Source organism: Lissotriton helveticus, chromosome 1_1, assembly GCF_964261635.1.
Source record: "Lissotriton helveticus chromosome 1_1, aLisHel1.1, whole genome shotgun sequence".
Lineage (NCBI taxonomy): Eukaryota > Metazoa > Chordata > Amphibia > Caudata > Salamandridae > Lissotriton > Lissotriton helveticus.
This window is the reverse complement of record NC_136057.1, coordinates 997606449-997625361: the sequence shown is the minus strand read 5'-3', so window position 1 is coordinate 997625361 and position 18913 is coordinate 997606449. Positions and strand designations below refer to the sequence as shown.

Below are 18913 nucleotides of genomic sequence, written 5' to 3'. Positions count from 1 at the left end.
TAGGGCTAATGGATAGCTAAGGGTAGAGGTAAGTATTAGGTTTTTAGGGTTCAGGGTTCGATAAAGGTATGGGTAGGAAGGTGTTTCTGGGGTTCAGCAGTGGGTGGGGGTACATGATAGTAAGGGTCTTAAAGGGCTTTTAAGGTTCAGGGATGGGTAAGGGTAGAAATAGGTTTTTAGAGTTCAGAATTGAGTTAGGATATGGACGGAGAAGTATTTTTTAAGGGTTCAAGGAAGGGTAATGGTATGGAGTGGTAAGGGCATTTTAGGGTTTATGGCAAGTAAGAGTTGCTTTACGCTGAGTTGGCTCAGGACCGAGGCAGGTGTCAACTATCTGGAGTCTGCTTACTCCTCAAATATAAATCAAATCATCAACTACATCAGTAAAGGCGCTGACTCTCATAAGTTGCCTTTTCAACATGTTTATTCCATGCCCACCATGACGTGTTTCGGATGCAATACATGGCCTTCTTCACATACAGGAGAAGGTGCAAATCCCTGTCTACAATTGTTAGTAGATAGGGATTAGCATCAAAATCAATGAGTGGTTGCGTAGGAACACCCCTGGAATGCTCCATTGACACAAAGTACTTTGCGTTAATTTGACCAATCTTCCAACACAAATCCGGATTTGCTTTGGAAAGTAAATACCAACACAACATTTTGTAAATGGTTGGCGTTACAAAAGTAACACAAACTAGGCGCAAATTAATTGTAAATCTGAGCTTACTTTTGAAATCTATGTCAGCCAGAGATACTGTCTTGCTCATTCTGTTTTTGTTTGGATGCCACCCATTTACCCGAGGTCCGGTACTGTACTTTTTTGAATGCTTGCATTCTAGCCAGGTCACAGAAGTCCACCCTTGCACTTGTTAATGGCTTGCATGCCATCCAGTACTTGAGGTGCAGACATGCACTTTTTGACTGTTTGCAATGGTGATTCATGGGCTGAATCCAGATACTCTCACTTTGGAACACATCCCCAAAGCAACCACCTTAGGCACTTGGATTGGAGAAGTGACATGATTGGTGTCAGGAATAATATTTTCACCCACTCGCACTCTTTGGGAAACTAATTGTCCTTCAAAGGTACTTTGAATTAGCCCTGGGTCGAGCAAAACATAATATGGTTTGGCCCATTTGCCACATCTCATTTCGAAGAGATGTTCCCATTTGCATACATGTCCCTAGTCACTGAAAATTACCCATTTTCAAACAGCACATTTACCAGCAGCGGCCCCTCCCTTAGAGCGGAGGAGCGCTGTCCTCCCTGCCGCCATCAGCAAATAAAACAATTATAAAACGGGGTTTAAACCTGTTTTACCATTGTTTTATTTTAATCCCCTGGACCCGTCCCCAGGACTCTGATGAGTCTTGGGGGTGGGTCCAGCTTGATGCCTTTTCTGTAAAATATTCAACAAGCCATGAGCCACGGGAAACAACCTATACAACGCATTCATTACATCGCACTACCTTTACATAGCAGTCATTACATCGATACATCCTTTACATCACATGTCATTACAACGCAGCCATACATTGCATGTCACTACAACGCATGTCATTACAATGCATGTCACTACAACGCAGGCATTACATCGCAAGTCATTACAATGCATACCATTACAACACATAGCACCCTTACACTATCTGACACTTATCCTACTGTTGCACTCACTGGAGGTAGAATAGTAATTTGTACCCCTACACTATCCAACACTTACCCCTCTGTTGCACTCACTGGAGGTAGAATAGTAGTTTGTACCCCTACAATATTCAACACTTACTCTACTGTTGCACTCACTGGAGTTAGAATAGTAATGATTTCCCCTATAATATCCAACACTTACCTTAAATGCAATGTAATAGTATGCATTGTAATGGTATGCGTTGTAAAGGTATAATGCAATGTAATGGAATGCGTTGTAAAGGTAGTTTCCGAAAATGCGATGTAATGGCATGCTATGCAAAAGAATGCGTTGTAAAGGATGCTGCGATGTAAAAACTGCGTTGTAAAGGCATGCATTGTAAATGTATGCGTTGTAACGTCATACATTCTTGAGCCTCTGTTCTCACAACATAGTGAATTCTGTATTATCTTGAACATGCAGAGGGGCTGTCTGAGGGCACAGATACGGAGACAGTTTGGCCACTAAGAGTGAGGATAGTCTGCACACAAGATTCTCACACTTCCAAGCAATCACACTTCAACTGAGAGGGCCCTTCTCAAAGGCATAGAGACCCAGAAAGGTCACAACAATCAGGGAGAACATTTTGAGAAAAGGAGCAGGCGAGAAAGATCTAGACCATGTTTATGTGCAGCAAACCCAAGCTTTCTGGGGGGGTAAAAGTTCTAAGAGCTAAAATATATCTTTAGAGAACGCCAGGCCATGGAATGGATAACACTGCATTTGAAGGAACTCCAGTTAGTAGACTCTACCAACCACTGTCATTTTCTAAACCTTTCCTTTGCTTCAAGTGTCTCCCCAATGCAGCCGCCTGAAAGATGATTGGCCAGGTAACCACAAATACCTGGTAGCATCAGATTTGTGTGCCTCACTCACTTCCAACATAAAATGTTTGCAGTGTGAGTGATTCAAGTAAGCTTTCTGTTTACCTAAAAGGCTTGTTTTAGTTATCCAGCTGCTCCTTAGCATATAGTTCTTTGATCCTGTCCACCTTGAACATCAATCCTATAAACGGGACACTTACCAATCTGTTCAAAGTTTTTATTGTATCTGTCCTATCTAAAATCATCAACTATGTTGTTATTGTAAATGGTCCCTCAGTAAAGCCTGCAGATTCCTGAAGGCAGGCAGAGGCTCACAGAACTCAGGACCATCCAGGGATCAGAAGAGGCTGAAAGCTCCTGATCCAGATAATCATGAGGTTGGTCATGGAATTTAGTTCCTCTGTAGACCAAGCAACTTTGCAAACAAGTAGCTCAATGTTTGGTTCTCAAGCAGAATTGAAGTTGTGCAATGTGACACAAGTGGCACTTTTCTCACGTAGACTACCAGGGTGTTACTTTGTCCAGCAACACCTAAATCAGTAACACCAGCAATCACTGCCTCATTATTGCCTGGATCTAACTTAAGCAGCAACAAGGCATCCCTGACAGACAGGACTGTTCAGCCTCTCCATGGATGGCACACTGGTGTCTAAAGACACATTCTGAATAAAATAATTTTGCATAGAATTATTGTACAAAAAAGGTCCAAGAATGGCGAAAAAGGAATTGCATTTGAAGAAAAGCTAGCATAGGTTTGAGGCACTAAGATCGAGGGAGAGACAAGGGGGAAATAATGTGAGTGAGAGTGAGGAAGAGAGGGAGGGGGACTAGAGACAGCGAAAAAGAGACAAAATGTGTGTGTGGGAGAGAAAGAGAGCACAAGACAGAGAGAGACAGAAAAGAGGGAGATGGAGATAGACAAATAGAGCAGGAAAAGAAAAGCGGAAAAGAGAATGAAACAGAAAGATTCAGAGAAAGGGAGAAAATAGAGAACTTGTAATTGAGAGCGAGGAAGACAGCAATTGTCAGATAAGAGAAAAAGGGATTCACGAATGTACCACAACAGTATACTCAGAACTGACAAACTATACTTCTCGCTGTAGGGAAAAGAGCTGTCGTTATACAAGAACATGTCATGTTATTTTGAACTATGTCTCTGGTTATAAGAAGATACATTTATATAAAGGGAAAATCGTATATTATACCACAGGATACATGTGTGCATCAGACCATGTCAGAATTGCTGTTTTTATGTACTTCTAGGTGCATAAATAGTGGGCTATGCCTGCTACTAATCCCTACAGTAAGTGCCATGTACATATGTATATATAAGTTAATTACAGTTATTTGAAATCGTAAAAAGTACACCACATTATAAATGTAGACAGCAGACTATTTAGATATTTGGCTTCAATGTACACATGGCTATTTATTTAGAGGGGTCTATTCACGTAAATAAAACCTTACCTAGATGGGTTTGTGTGTGTGCATGTGTGTGTGTCACAGTTGGCTATTATAAAAAAATCCCCCTTTACCATCTCGACTCCATCTCACTCATTCCAAACTTTCTGACTATGTACTCAACTATCCTTCAAAATCTTTCCCCCCTCCTTTTATTCATTCCACCCAACTAAGAAGCACACACATCCAATTCTTACCAAAACAACTCACTATTTCCCCATTTCAAATCAACTCCTATGATTCGATCACTACCCCCAAACTCTACTAAACACACAAGAAATCAAGAGCAGAATTCTAATACAACTAATGCACAAGGAAAAAACAAAACAAAAAAATTGCACTAACCTACTAACTACTAATTTCGGGTTCCGTAGTAGTATACTACTCACTGAAAAAGGTACTTCAATGCCCCATTGGGGGTCATAAGCGCTATGTAAATACATTCACAATTTACAAATGGACAGGGAGCGAGCAAGTGAGAGACTGAGAAAGAGAGGAGGCAAGAGAGAAGATAGACTGTAACAATAGCTTGTAAGACTATTATAGTGCCAGGAGGATTATCCCGAGGTAGTGTCTCTGGAGGGCCTTGCCAGGCCTGCCTGAGCCATGCCAGGTCTGCTTGAGTCAGACCTCTCCTTCCCCAACTCTAACAGCACCTCAAAGGGATTTATCTCCTGAAAACTCTTGCTTTGACTAAAATGTGACCATTTCTTTCTCTAAACCATAATGAGTCAAAGCAAAGACTAAGGGCCATATGTATCAAGATACCCATTTGCGATTCTCAAATAGCGATTTTTAAGAAAACGCTTTTTGAGAATCGCAAATGGGTATGTACGTACAAAATCGCACTTTTTTTGAGATTCCTTAAAATTCCTTAATTGCGATTAGCAAATTGCGAATCGCAATTAAGGAATACTTTTCCATCCATTTCTATGGGCCAGGAGGCCCATAGAAATGAATGGGAAGTTATTCTCAATTTGCGATTCGCAATTTGCTAATCGCAAATTGAGAATAATTTCAAGGGTGCAGGGGTGTCCAAAGGACACCCTGTTGCACCCCTGAAATATGCATGGGTGCTCATGTGGCGCACATACATGCCCTAAGGGCATGTATGTGCCTCACATGGCACTTTGAAAAATGCAAAAATTTGCATTTTTCAAGGAATTCGCAACTTACCACCATTTGCGATTCCTTAAGGGCATTTAAGGAATCGCAAAATTTGCGATTCCTTAAATGCAATTGCAAAATAAGGAATCGCAAATTTTGTGATTCCTTATTTTGCACCAACTTTTTCTTAATACATTCCATTTAGAATTTCGGCCTTTGCGAATGCAAATTTGCTTGATACTTATGGCCCTAGGAGGGTAATATGGGAATCTCTCATATGGGAGTCGAGGTACGGCTAATGTACTTATCACCTGGTGTGTGGCCTTCCCCTAAGCAAGAGGCTTCCTCTCAGCAAAAGACTACAGTGAGTAGGACATCCAAAAAGTCTTCCTAGGAGCTTCCGAACTGGTGCAGAGGCACTCACCGCAGGCCCAGGCAGGCTGGCTGTTCCCGGGTCTCCTCTGTCCCCCGGTGATCCAGGGGCACCTTGATTTCCACGGATCCCTTGAACGCCCTGAGCCCCGGGGGGCCCTGGCTCCCCGGGCTCCCCCTAGAGGAAAGGTGAAATATAAGAAGATACCATGAGCACCAATCTGTCACATTTGGCTGACACACCAGTATATTCCGTGCTTTTCACTGTCAGCATACATTCTAACATACCAGCAAGTATTGGTAAAGCCAATAGGTCTCACTATTTTTAAAGAACAGTGGCATTCACATTTTCAAGCACTTTAAAAGATGAAATCAGCACTTTCTCAATGCAGCATTATCTTAGGCTGTTAGTAGAGGAGCCTCAGTTAGACACAAGCTGAAGTGTTTATCTGAAGTGCTTTAAATCCTTGCTAGCAATTCCATAGGCATAACATGCCGCTTTTGCACAAAACCTTCGGAATGGTGTTTGATATATACATTGCAGTGGTGAAGGTAGATTAAGTATTGTAGATATGGAAGGTTAGGTATGTTAGAAAGGGTATGCTAGGTAGGCTAGATATTATAGGTAGGTATGGTATGTAAGGTAAGGCATGTATGGTAGGTGATGTATGTAGGTAGGCAAATTATGGTAGGCAGGGTATAGGTGGGAGATATGATAGGCAGATAAGTAGATATGGCAGATAAGAAGGCATGGTATGTAGGTTTAATAGGTAGGCTAAGCTGGTAGATAGGTTGTGTGATAGGCTTTGCATGCTAGGTAGGTAAGGTAAGATAGGTATGGTAACTAAGGAATGTGGTGTAGGTTAAAACTTGTAGGCAGGTATGGTAGGTTAGGTATGGTAGGTAAGTAGGTATGTAGATTGTGTAGGTATAGTAGACAGGCATGATAGGTTACATATGAAAGACGCAGAAGGTATGGTATGCTAGTTATTTTAGGTATGGTAGGTAGGTATAATACTTTAGGTATGACTTCTAGGTATAACAGAATGTTGCTATGGTAAGGTAGTTATGGTAGCAAGGTCTGCTAGGTAAGTACGTAGGTATGGTAAGTTAGGAATGTAGACATAGTGATTAGCGATGGTTGGTTCAGTATTGCAGGTTAGATATGGTAAAACATAATAACAGTTTTGTCTAATATTTAAAAGAATGCACTATTGAATGATTTTCTAGATTTCTTGCATGCAAATCATAGCATTGTTAATGAGAAGGTCAAACATGCTCTTTTTATTAAAGCACACTTTTTGATGATAAATGAGTGGTTTATATGCAAGTAGGTGTGTTTCCTTAATAATAATCATAACAATGGTGATTTAAAAAGGGCCACTTTGCTGGGGGTTGGCCTGACTCGCAATGTGAGAGGACGTGTGCTGCTCTGGCCTGGAAGCCCCGATCTCTTTGCTATCCTGTGAGCCCGACTGATTCCTACCCCTGACTGATCTGGGAGCCTTCCCCCAGTGACGGAGGTGTTCCTCGATTGAAGCACAGGAGCGCTGCCTTAGTGCTACCACTTGGGGTTCCGATATGGCGACCCAACTTGAAGCAGCAAGATGGCACCCACATGGAGCTTCTAAAAGGAGGAGCTAACCTGCAAAGAGTTTAGTCTGTGGGAACGCCTCCAATTTTCTGGATCGGCTGAGGCGGGGTTTGGAGCCCTGCTGGACCTGAGGCGGTTATTTTCATAGAGGCAAGTGCTGGGGGTGTGGCATTGCTGCAGCAGATCCCGGGCCTGGAGAGGATCCTGAGACCTCGAGTGAAATACAGAGGAGGAGCCGCACTCTGATGCAGGAAACTGGGAAAGTGAGATGAGTCAACGCTCTGGGAATCCTGATCCGCCTTCTCCTTCCCCCTCCAGAAGTCGCCCTAGGGAAAGCCCTGGTGGCCTGCCCTGGATGGTCATTTGCTAATGGTTCATTAAGTTGAGACTTGAAAAGTGATTTCCAAGCTGCTAATGCATAAGCCACAGATATGCCAACCCAAGCTTAAGAGCGCACGTTTCATTGGCACTGTCAGGGGTTGTACACATAGGGAACAGATTATAGAGTGCAGCATTACACCCCAAACTGAGAATCCGGCACCATACAATCAACATGGAGTAGTATTCACTGCCTTGGTTAAGGCCCCCACCAGCTTGAAGACTGTGTGATACAGAAAACCTGCAGGATAGGGGTCACTTGCTACCCTGTAACATATCTTTTTGTCCCCAATTCTACAATGCTACCCCTCCCGCACCCCCATGATGGGAATGCACACAAAGCCTAAGGAAGCTGCCACAGTTGGGGCACAACGTGGGGAATAAGATGGAACAACAACATAACACCCACCTCCTCGACCCTGCAGTCAGAAAGAAATGCTACAGGTTGACACAGCTGACAAACTGGACTTAACACTAGCCACTATTAACACAACAAGGGAGACCATCAAGCACAAAATAGACTCCATTGAGATAGATCTGGGACTGTTGGGAGATGATCATAAGAAAATAGCTGAAAGGGTCACCAACACCAAAAACGACTCTCACCGAATTCCAGCCATTAGCATCAACTCATACTAAACAATTACAGGCCTCACAAGTATGGTGACCTTACTTGAGTACAAAGTTGAAGATGCGTGAGGCTGTGCAAGAAGAAAGAATATTAGAATTGTGGGAATGCCAGAGAAAGTCAAAGGCTTGAACATGGTGTCATTTTGGAAAAATGGATACAAGAGGTGGAGGGCTTCTCTCCTCTCTTCACACTTGAAAGAGCACACCGGATGCAGATGCACCTCCCTCCCCCACCAGGGGCGCCAGATAGACGTATTGTGGCCCGGGTCCTGAACTTTAGAGACTGGGATACATTTATCCAAAGGGTTAGGGAAGTAGGGGGGGGGCACAATATCCAATACCAAAGTCATGGCATTTCTAGACTGCATGCCTGTACAACACTGTGATGTCACTGAGATCAAACAATGCCTATGCAACATGGGTGTCAAACATGCAGTCCTGTTTCCAGGGAAATTAAAAGTCATGGCGGACAATAAATCTCACTTTTTCATAGACCCATAATATTTTAGCAATTGGATTGATGCGAGGAATGGTGAGGCATGGGACTGGCAGGCCCCTCCAAAGAAAAGAAGAGGGTCACAACATAGTCGACAGGCGAGGAAAACAAGTAGACCATCTACAATCCAGATTCAGCAGGGACAAGACAATGCAATATCGGTCACAACAATGAATGGGAACTGGTCCAGATACCCAGACTCGGCAGTCACATCAGATGATGATTCGGATGTTGACTCTGGTTGCGCCTGACGGCCTCGCTGACTCCGGGGGTGACGCCCCAGACTGCATATCATATTTTGTGAGAACCTGCTTTATTTCTTGGTTTACAAAAGGGGATGATGGACGGAGCGTTTGAGCAAATCAAACACTCACCCCCAGTCAACGGATCTGGGTTTAATCCATCACCATTCTTTAGCCCACTCAGCCACCCCATTTCAGACATGGCTATATGCAAATCAGTCTGACCCTGTGCCTTATGGGAACAGTCCAGCCCGAACTGCCAAGCCATGTCTTCCATGGACCGGAAACAAGCATCCTGGGACCGGTTTCGGATTCATAATCCTCATCAGCCAGGCTATCTTGAATCTAGTGGCCAAGTGAGCAAGGGACTCACGTCTGAGCATACCCTGCCACACTTAGGGCGAACAAAGCGATACAAAAGGGGATGATGGACGGAGCGTTTGAGCAAATCAAACACTCACCCCCAGTCAACGGATCTGGGTTTAATCCATCACCATTCTTTAGCCCACTCAGCCACCCCATTTCAGACATGGCTATATGCAAATCAGTCTGACCTGTGCCTTATGGGAACAGTCCAGCCCGAACTGCCAAGCCATGTCTTCCATGGATCCGAAACAAGCATCCTGGGACCGGTTTCGGATTCATAATCCTCATCAGCCAGGCTATCTTGAATCCAGTGGCCAAGTGAGCAAGGGACTCACGTCTGAGCATACCCTGCCACACTTAGGGCGAACAAAGCGATACAAAAGGGGATGATGGACGGAGCGTTTGAACAAATCAAACACTCCCCCCCAGTCAACGGATCTGGGTTTAATCCATCACCATTCTTTAGCCCACTCAGCCACCCCATTTCAGACATGGCTATATGCAAATCAGTCTGACCCTGTGCCTTATGGGAACAGTCCAGCCCGAACTGCCAAGCCATGTCTTCCATGGACCGGAAACAAGCATCCTGGGACCGGTTTCGGATTCATAATCCTCATCAGCCAGGCTATCTTGAATCCAGTGGCCAAGTGAGCAAGGGACTCACGTCTGAGCATACCCTGCCACACTTAGGGCGAACAAAGCGATACAAAAGGGGATGATGGACGGAGCGTTTGAGCAAATCAAACACTCACCCCCAGTCAACGGATCTGGGTTTAATCCATCACCATTCTTTAGCCCACTCAGCCACCCCATTTCAGACATGGCTATATGCAAATCAGTCTGACCCTGTGCCTTATGGGAACAGTCCAGCCCGAACTGCCAAGCCATGTCTTCCATGGACCGGAAACAAGCATCCTGGGACCGGTTTCGGATTCATAATCCTCATCAGCCAGGCTATCTTGAATCCAGTGGCCAAGTGAGCAAGGGACTCACGTCTGAGCATACCCTGCCACACTTAGGGCGAACAAAGCGATACAAAAGGGGATGATGGACGGAGCGTTTGAGCAAATCAAACACTCACCCCCAGTCAACGGATCTGGGTTTAATGCATCACCATTCTTTAGCCCACTCAGTCACCCCATTTCAGACATGGCTATATGCAAATCAGTCTGACCCTGTGCCTTATGGGAACAGTCCAGCCCGAACTGCCAAGCCATGTCTTCCATGGACCGGAAACAAGCATCCAGGGACCGGTTTCGGATTCATAATTCTCATCAGCCAGGCTATCTTGAATCCAGTGGCCAAGTGAGCAAGGGACTCACGTCTGAGCATACCCTGCCACACTTAGGGCGAACAAAGCGATACAAAAGGGGATGATGGACGGAGCGTTTGAGCAAATCAAACACTCACCCCCAGTCAACGGATCTGGGTTTAATCCATCACCATTCTATAGCCCACTCAGCCACCCCATTTCAGACATGGCTATATGCAAATCAGTCTGACCCTGTGCCTTATGGGAACAGTCCAGCCCGAACTGCCAAGCCATGTCTTCCATGGACCGGAAACAAGCTTTCTGGGACCGGTTTCGGATTCATAATCCTCATCAGCCAGGCTATCTTGAATCCAGTGGCCAAGTGAGCAAGGGACTCACGTCTGAGCATACCCTGCCACACTTAGGGCGAACAAAGCAATACAAAAGGGGATGATGGACGGAGCGTTTGAGCAAATCAAACACTCACCCCCAGTCAACGGATCTGGGTTTAATCCATCACCATTCTTTAGCCCACTCAGCCACCCCATTTCAGACATGGCTATATGCAAATCAGTCTGACCCTGTGCCTTATGGGAACAGTCCAGCCCGAACTGCCAAGCCATGTCTTCCATGGACCGGAAACAAGCATCCTGGGACTGGTTTCGGATTCATAATCCTCATCAGCCAGGCTATCTTGAATCCAGTGGCCAAGTGAGCAAGGGACTCACGTCTGAGCATACCCTGCCACACTTAGGGCGAACAAAGCGATACAAAAGGGGATGATGGACGGAGCGTTTGAGCAAATCAAACACTCACCCCCAGTCAACGGATCTGGGTTTAATCCATCACCATTCTTTAGCCCACTCAGCCACCCCATTTCAGACATGGCTATATGCAAATCAGTCTGACCCTGTGCCTTATGGGAACAGTCCAGCCCGAACTGCCAAGCCATGTCTTCCATGGACCGGAAACAAGCATCCTGGGACCAGTTTCGGATTCATAATCCTCATCAGCCAGGCTATCTTGAATCCAGTGGCCAAGTGACCAAGGAACTCACGTCTGAGCATACCCTGCCACACTTAGAGCGAACAAAGCGATACAAAATTATTATGAATCCGAAACCGGTCCCAGGATGCTTGTTTCCGGTCCAGGGAAGACATGGCTTGGCAGTTCGGGCTGGACTCTTCCCATAAGGCACAGGGTCAGACTGATTTGCATATGGCCATGTCTGAACTGGGGTGGCTGAGTGAACTGAAGAATGGTGATGGATTAAACCCAGATCAGTTGACTGGGGGTGAGTGTTTGATTTGTTCAAACGCTCCGTCCATCATCCCCATTTGTATCGCTTTGTTCGCCCTAAGTGTGGCAGGGTATACTCAGACATGAGTCCCTTGTTCACTTGGCCACTGGATTCAAGATAGCCTGGCTGATGAGGATTATGAATCCGAAACCGGTCCCAGGATGTTTGTTTCCGGTCCAGGGAAGACATGGCTTGGCAGTTCGGGCTGGACTGTTCCCATAAGGCACAGGGTCAGACTGATTTGCATATGGCCATGTCTGAAATGGGGTGGCTGAGTGAACTAAAGAATGGTGATGGATTAAACCCAGATCAGTTGACTGGGGGTGAGTGTTTGATTTGTTCAAACGCTCCGTCCATCATCCCCTTTTGTATCGCTTTGTTCGCCCTAAGTGTGGCAGGGTATACTCAGACGTGAGTCCCTTGTTCACTTGGCCACTGGATTCAAGATAGCCTGGCTGATGAGGATTATGAATCCGAAACCGGTCCCAGGATGCTTGTTTCCGGTCCAGGGAAGACATGGCTTGGCAGTTCGGGCTGGACTGTTCCCATAAGGCACAGGGTCAGACTGATTTGCATATGGCCATGTCTGAACTGGGGTGGCTGAGTGAACTAAAGAATGGTGATGGATTAAACCCAGATCAGTTGACTGGGGGTGAGTGTTTGATTTGTTCAAACGCTCCGTCCATCATCCCCTTTTGTATCGCTTTATTTCTTGGTTTAGCGGGAATGAAGATTCCAGTTCCTCAGACTACCTCTCACAGGTGCAGAATAATTTAATATGGCACATTTACTGAGGGATCGTTCTTGTTAGAAATATAAGAGAGTGGGACAGGTGGGCCGGTGGCAGATGGGGGATGATGGGTAACCCCCAACTTACTAAGAATAGATGTGTTAAATTATGCTCTGGTTATACAGTCTTTACGATTGCTGTTATGCGCAGGGAAATGAATGTTTAGTCTCAGTCCTCGGGAAGGGAATTTGGAGAAGGCTGGCCTTTTACAACCCACTAGAGCTAACAGTAATCCATCACATGCCCAGCTCCCACGTGTGCAACTAGGAAACAGTTAACGGGGGGGGTTTAGGTTAATTGGCATCTTGACACTATTGTCATGGGGGACAGATCTACCCACACCTGTTTACCCCACATTATACCTTAGGAATATGAGCAAAATATATCATGTTTGCTCGAACCTCAAGTCCACTACACAACCACAGATAAAGACGGGAGATATGCTCTAGTAAGAAACTGACTAGACAACAAAGACCTAGCCCTTTTGAGAATTTACCTAACCAAGATCAGATGACCTTTTTTTGATGCCCTGTCCCCGCTGCTAACTAACAGGACAGACTGCCTTATATTGTGGGTGTGGACTTCAACTGTGTGGCAGATGTGGGATTGGACCAATCTCATCCTCCCCTTCCACTTTCCCTGGCTGTGCTGATGGTGACGATGATGGCTCTATGGCTGGGAAATTGGTCTTCAGTGGACTCTTGGTGTTCACTTAATCCTGGAGCTAGGGAGTTTTCTTTTTACTAAGCTGCACATGACCACTGAGTGAGTGGACATGTTCTTATGCACCCTGATGATACAGCCATGTTAATGTCAGAATATTTATGAAAAACCTTTTCCGACCACAACTCGTTGCTTCTGACATTACACTAAAAGAAACCATGGCCACCTATGCCCTTGTGGAAGTTTCAAACGGAGATGTTCGAGGACCCGGTCTTCCATAAACAAACACGGCAAAAAATTGAAAAATTATTTGACCGAAAATAGGGATACAACCTCATTCATTCTTTTGGAACAGAAAGCATTAAATTAAATATCAGAGTACACTGCATAAGGACAGGTGAGGGTCTGTTATGAGACCAACATTGCCACCCACCAACATACTGCCATTCCTTCCAATGAAAACCAGCCAGACAACTGTACTTACATTAGAGAAATGACAGCATTCTCTAGCGGTATTTATTATACTTCGTAAACACAACGTTAAACAGAATTTAACAGTTGTCTTAATATTGCATAACATTTCGATATACATATACAGCAAGAAAGAATGCAATATTCTCACACTACATTAGGAGTCATGCTTGACCACCTCACATCTCCTCTGGGCATTGTTTACAAGGCGCACCTTCGACTCTCCCAAGGTGAGGGATCCAGGGTCAACTCCACATCTGACCCATAAAAGAACTATCCATGCCAGAGCAACCCAATGAAGGGACACCCCTTGGCACCCAATCGGAGAGATGAGGCTGAGCAACCGGGCCATACCTTAGTCCCCTGGCGCAGCCATCACCCCCCTACTCACACAAGGCATATCATGGAGTACTCTCCAGGGCCAGGGACAATTGCGGTAGCAGATGCCTCCCACTCTTTATCAATGACTATGTCACCCCTGCCCCAGGTAATTCAAAATCAGCCATATCTTGATTCCGCTTGCGCTTGGATTTGTGATGCCCCACGTTGACAACCCATTTTGTGGTCAAAAGATGACTCCTTAGTCTTCTCTCCTATACGATTCTCCAAGCTAAAGGAATGGGAGGGAGGGGAAAAGCAAAAATCCCGGTCCTCTGGCACTCACAGGCGTCGTGGAGTGGCAATCGTCAAGGGCAGGCAGGCAGCAGGTGCTCGCAAGGTCGAGATAGCACCTTTTAAGTGCTGTCCTGCTGCCCCTGCATGACGCCCAGGTAACCCCGCCGGACCCCCCTCCCTTGACCAATGGGAATTGTCCGCGGGAAAGTGCCCCGTGAAAAATCAATAGATGCGGCCACCGTTAGGCCGCGGCCGTAAACCAGTCCATACCGGCCCGCTCCTGTCTTCAGGGCCTTTGAGGTGGGGATGCGTCCCTCGTCCAATATCCTCCATAGGGAGATTGACATTCAGGAAGGCTGTCAGGGAAGCAGAGACAGGACATGTATCCAATCTCAGTAAACAGACAAATTTGCTAGAAGAAAAAGAGAAATTAGTTCAACTCTTTGAAAAACGGAGGTGCTTTGAGAACAAGACTTGCTGAACTAATTTCATAACGAAGGGATAAGGCTGAGCTGTTACTGGCCTGCATAATCAACCCTGAAAGAAGGGTCTCTCCTAGCCTCATGATTGACAGCCAATGGAACCACAGCATATTCCTAGGCTGACATTAATGAGGCCTTACAGCCTGTTATGAAACAGCCTGTTATGAAACACTGTATGAGAAAAATATTCCCGGAGACGAGCCTAAACTTCAGCAAGTTTTACTGGGAGCCCTTTTACGTCAAGTCACCTCGGAGACATAGGCATACCAGAACTTAGAGGGGTGATAAAGAGATGGCCTAGAGTAAAACACCTGGTTCTGGTGACCTTCCGCGAAGTTTACTCTTTATGTGCTGAAGTCCTTCCCCTGATGTTGGTGTAAATATATTCTGACTTATGGCACCTATGATATTTACCTCACTCCCTATAGAAAAGCAACAGTGGTGGCTATTTCGAAGGAAGGCAGAGACCTATGACGGTTGCGTCGTAAAGACTGTTGTAGATGCTTAAAACTGACTATAAATTGCTCATTAATGGTTTACTAGTAGACTGCTCCCTCATCTGCCAGATATAAGTCACCCAGACCAGGTTGGGTTCATCTACAGCCCTAAATATCAGGTGCCTGTTAGGAGACCCCTGAAGGTTCCATCGTAAAGACTGTTGTCGATGCTTAAAACTGACTATAAACTTCTCAATAATGCCTTTACTAGTAGACTTCTCCCTTATCTGCCAAATATAAGTCACCCAGACCAGGTTGGGTTCGGGCTGGACTGTTCCCATGAGGCACAGGGTCAGACTGATTTGCATAAGGCCATGTCCGAACTGGGGTGGCAGAGTGGGCTAAAGAACGGTGATGGATTAAACCCAGATCTGTTGACTGGGTGTGAGTTTTTGATTGGTTCAGGTGCTCCGTCCATCACCACCCCCTTTTGTACCGCTTTGTTCGCCATAAGTTGGAAGGGTATGCTCAGACGTGAGTACCTTGCTCACTTTGCCACTGGATTCAAGCAAGCCTGGCTGAAGACGGCTGAAATGCCAGAAACCGGTCCTAGGAAGCTTGTTTCCGGTCCAGGGAAGGCATGGCTTGGCAGTTCTGTGGTACTGAAAATTCTGGACTCGTGTAATAAACTTTGTCGTAGCATGACGATTTTGGTATCAAAAGACCGAAAATGACTAGTACATATGTACAAGCATTTTCGTCATATTCCAGTAACGATTTCACCTCGAAATCGTCATTTTCGTTCTGAACCCTCAGGTTCCATTTTGTGAACGGCAGCCATTTTGTGGATTGCCCTTACAGTAGGCCCTCACTGTGGCAGAACAAGTATTTAAGGACATAACCTTAGCATGGGTTTGTGCTGACTCCTGCATGACCTGGCGAAAGCTGACTCCCTTGCCCGAAGCTGACCTCGTTGAGCCAGTTCCTTGTTAGGCAGCTGGTCAGATAGAGATCAAAGAGCAGGACATTGCAATGTTTATTGTACACGCACACACCCCTTTATCTTGCTCCTATCTGTTTCTGTTCCTTCTTTATGGTCTATTTATGATGTGGGCTGCGGGCCTTTTTATTATGGGTCTTGTCCAGCTTGCCTAAAGAGAATGTTTATTATGTTTATTAATGTTTGATGATTAATTTTGGGCTGGACAAACTGAAAAGTGGGTTTGTCATCATACAGTGCTTTGTGTGCACGTCCTGGGAGTGACCAACAATAATGTATTTCAAAGAGAAAATGTGTGCCTAGAGCATAATAAATGGTATAAAAGGTCTGTGCTGAGACCATTCAGCAGACTACCTCATCCACTTGCTACGGCTTCTGGGTGACGTGGCCTCACTATGTTAAGTTTAATAAAGATGTCTTTTCATATTTTCAGTGTCTGTGCCAAGTTCTTGTTATATTAGTAAGTATTCCCTGAGAGCGAAATTACCAAGTTCTTCAGTTGACGCCCTAACGCGGGAATCATCAGAGAAGTGACTTTCTGTGGGAGTGATCGTGCCAGGAGACTGAAAAAACTGAGGAGGACAGAACAAGATTCTACTAAGAAGGTACTCTGTGCACGGGGATTCTGGAGATTCTTTAATTCTGCGGCCCAGTATATTTCTGACCTTCCTGATTTTTGATCCTCCACATGATGTCACTCCTGACTGATAACCTTTTTGGCGTGAGTATTCTTAAAAAGACCACTAGGTCATGTAGAACTTGACAGTTAGAATCTGGATAATATTTTGATTAGTAAAAGTAAGAGTTAAGTATAAGTGGGTCGCTCCCAGTCCTTTGCTTCCTTAGTCTGGTTCTTAGTTTGATTTGTCCTTAGTTTTATTTGAATATTGCAATTTTCAAAAACCGAGGGTCTTGTATATTTACGAGTGTATCGATAGAGATAGCCCCTTGAAGTTTGAAGCTAGATTAGTGAGCTATAAGATGCCTGGTCTTAGCAAATTTGGAGATTTGTGTTGGCCAACTTTGTATACGTTTGGATTAGCCGGCTTCCCCTAAAGGGGATATCTAGATAGGTTTAGATTTAAAAACATATTTCTTCCTTGGTGATTTTGCATCCCCAGGGAATTAAAATATGACATAATACAAAACAAGGATCCTTTGTTCTGTACGATTTTTGGTGTTCTGCCAGCCAAAGCTAGTGAATTAAGTGTATTGTGGCTTCGTGCACATACAGCAGTCTGTTGGGCTATGGTTTTTGCAGTCTTTTGGAACCCTATTGCGACGTGCTTCTTGTAAATATGACTTACAGCTAGTATTTACAAATGGCTTTGTTTTCGTCCTGAGTGTCGATTTGTGGGTTCAATGTGTGTTTATAATGTCTATGTGGTTTTTCTCATTAGTGTAACTTCAGTAATAGCTACAGCGCTGTATTGTGTGTCCTGAGTGTTTAAATCTTTTCTCTTTATGTCTGCAATGAGCTCAATGTGTTAGTAGGTTTCTTGATGTATTCAGTCTGTTAAGTAAAATGTCAGATTAATTAATATTAAGTAGAAATTAAATAACACTCCAGCAATCTACTATGTCACATGCTAAAATCGCTATGTGTTGCTATTTAATTTACAGACTAAGCAAAAACGCATATGTGCAAACTGTTAAATGCTTAAAATAGATAAGTTAAAATTCACATTCACTAGGAATACGAAGGGCCTCAAAAATAATTGTGTCTTTTGTAGCGAAACAAATTTATAGCATTTTTTCACTTACATGTGTAGTACATGAAAAAGGCAAACACTTTAAAAAAAAAAGTGAATTTTTTCTTGCTAGATTTAAATGCATCTTTTTGCACGCGCATTTTTAAAAACTTGAAATGTCTGTTTTCAGTAAAACTGAAAGCGTGCTCAGGTTTCAGCACTCTTTCAGGTGTCAGCCTTTCCTGCCTTAAGGCAGCAGATGTTGTTTTTCGAAGGCCATAAATAGCATTGGAATGTTTATTTAGCCCAGGACTTAGCACAGTTGGATTTTTTTCATTTCAGAATAGTGTTTTAGAGGGTTACAAAAATAAGGTTCATCACTTTGTATCACTGGAAGACATTCCAAATGTGGTTTTCTTCTCTTTAAGCAATTTTTTTTAAAGTATATTTTTGGTTCTTTTGCTAAATACTGATTGCCTTTTAAAAATGGCGCGAAAAATGTCATGTTTTAAGTTAGGCTTTCTGTGCGTAAGCGCATAAATGAATGCATCTAAAAATGATAGGAAAGGGATGCAGCTTACCTTTATATGTGGAGTTATCATAAAAACAGATAATTGGTTTCATTGAACGAAAAATATTAATTATGGAAAAATTATTTGAAAAAAAAATAAGTGCTTTTTAAAATCGTTTTTTGATATCTATAAAGCTTAATACTCATACTATGACCTCCCAGTATTAAAATTTGATTTAAGTTATGTGTTACGGTGTAATTAGGTAATTTGCATGTTGCTTTTCACTTGGCGCAGGCGTAAAAAGCTCATTTTTCCAAGGATTTACATGAGATATGACTAATGTCTAATATCTATAACGTGTAAAGAACATCCTGAGGATGATTAATATGTAAAACAATTATAGGATATTTATTTTTAAGTGCCCCAAAGATAAAAGTCAAAATTGAGTTAAATGGTTTTTTTTTAACACAGATTCTTGTAATTTACCATAGCTTGAAAATGTCCTGGCTTCAGTAAATGCATACATTTGTGCATAATACAAA

General features: G+C 44.0%; 1 protein-coding gene across 1 annotated transcript in view; it reads right to left on the bottom strand.

The window, feature by feature from the left end:
- The window catches only part of LOC144763327 (uncharacterized), a 1153250-nt gene that overhangs the window by 355380 nt on the left and 778957 nt on the right, over positions 1 to 18913 (bottom strand). The window contains exon 69 of the mRNA XM_078648815.1: positions 5505 to 5630. Coding sequence (XP_078504941.1) covers positions 5505 to 5630 — 126 coding nt within the window. The remainder of the gene's footprint in view (positions 1 to 5504; positions 5631 to 18913) is intronic.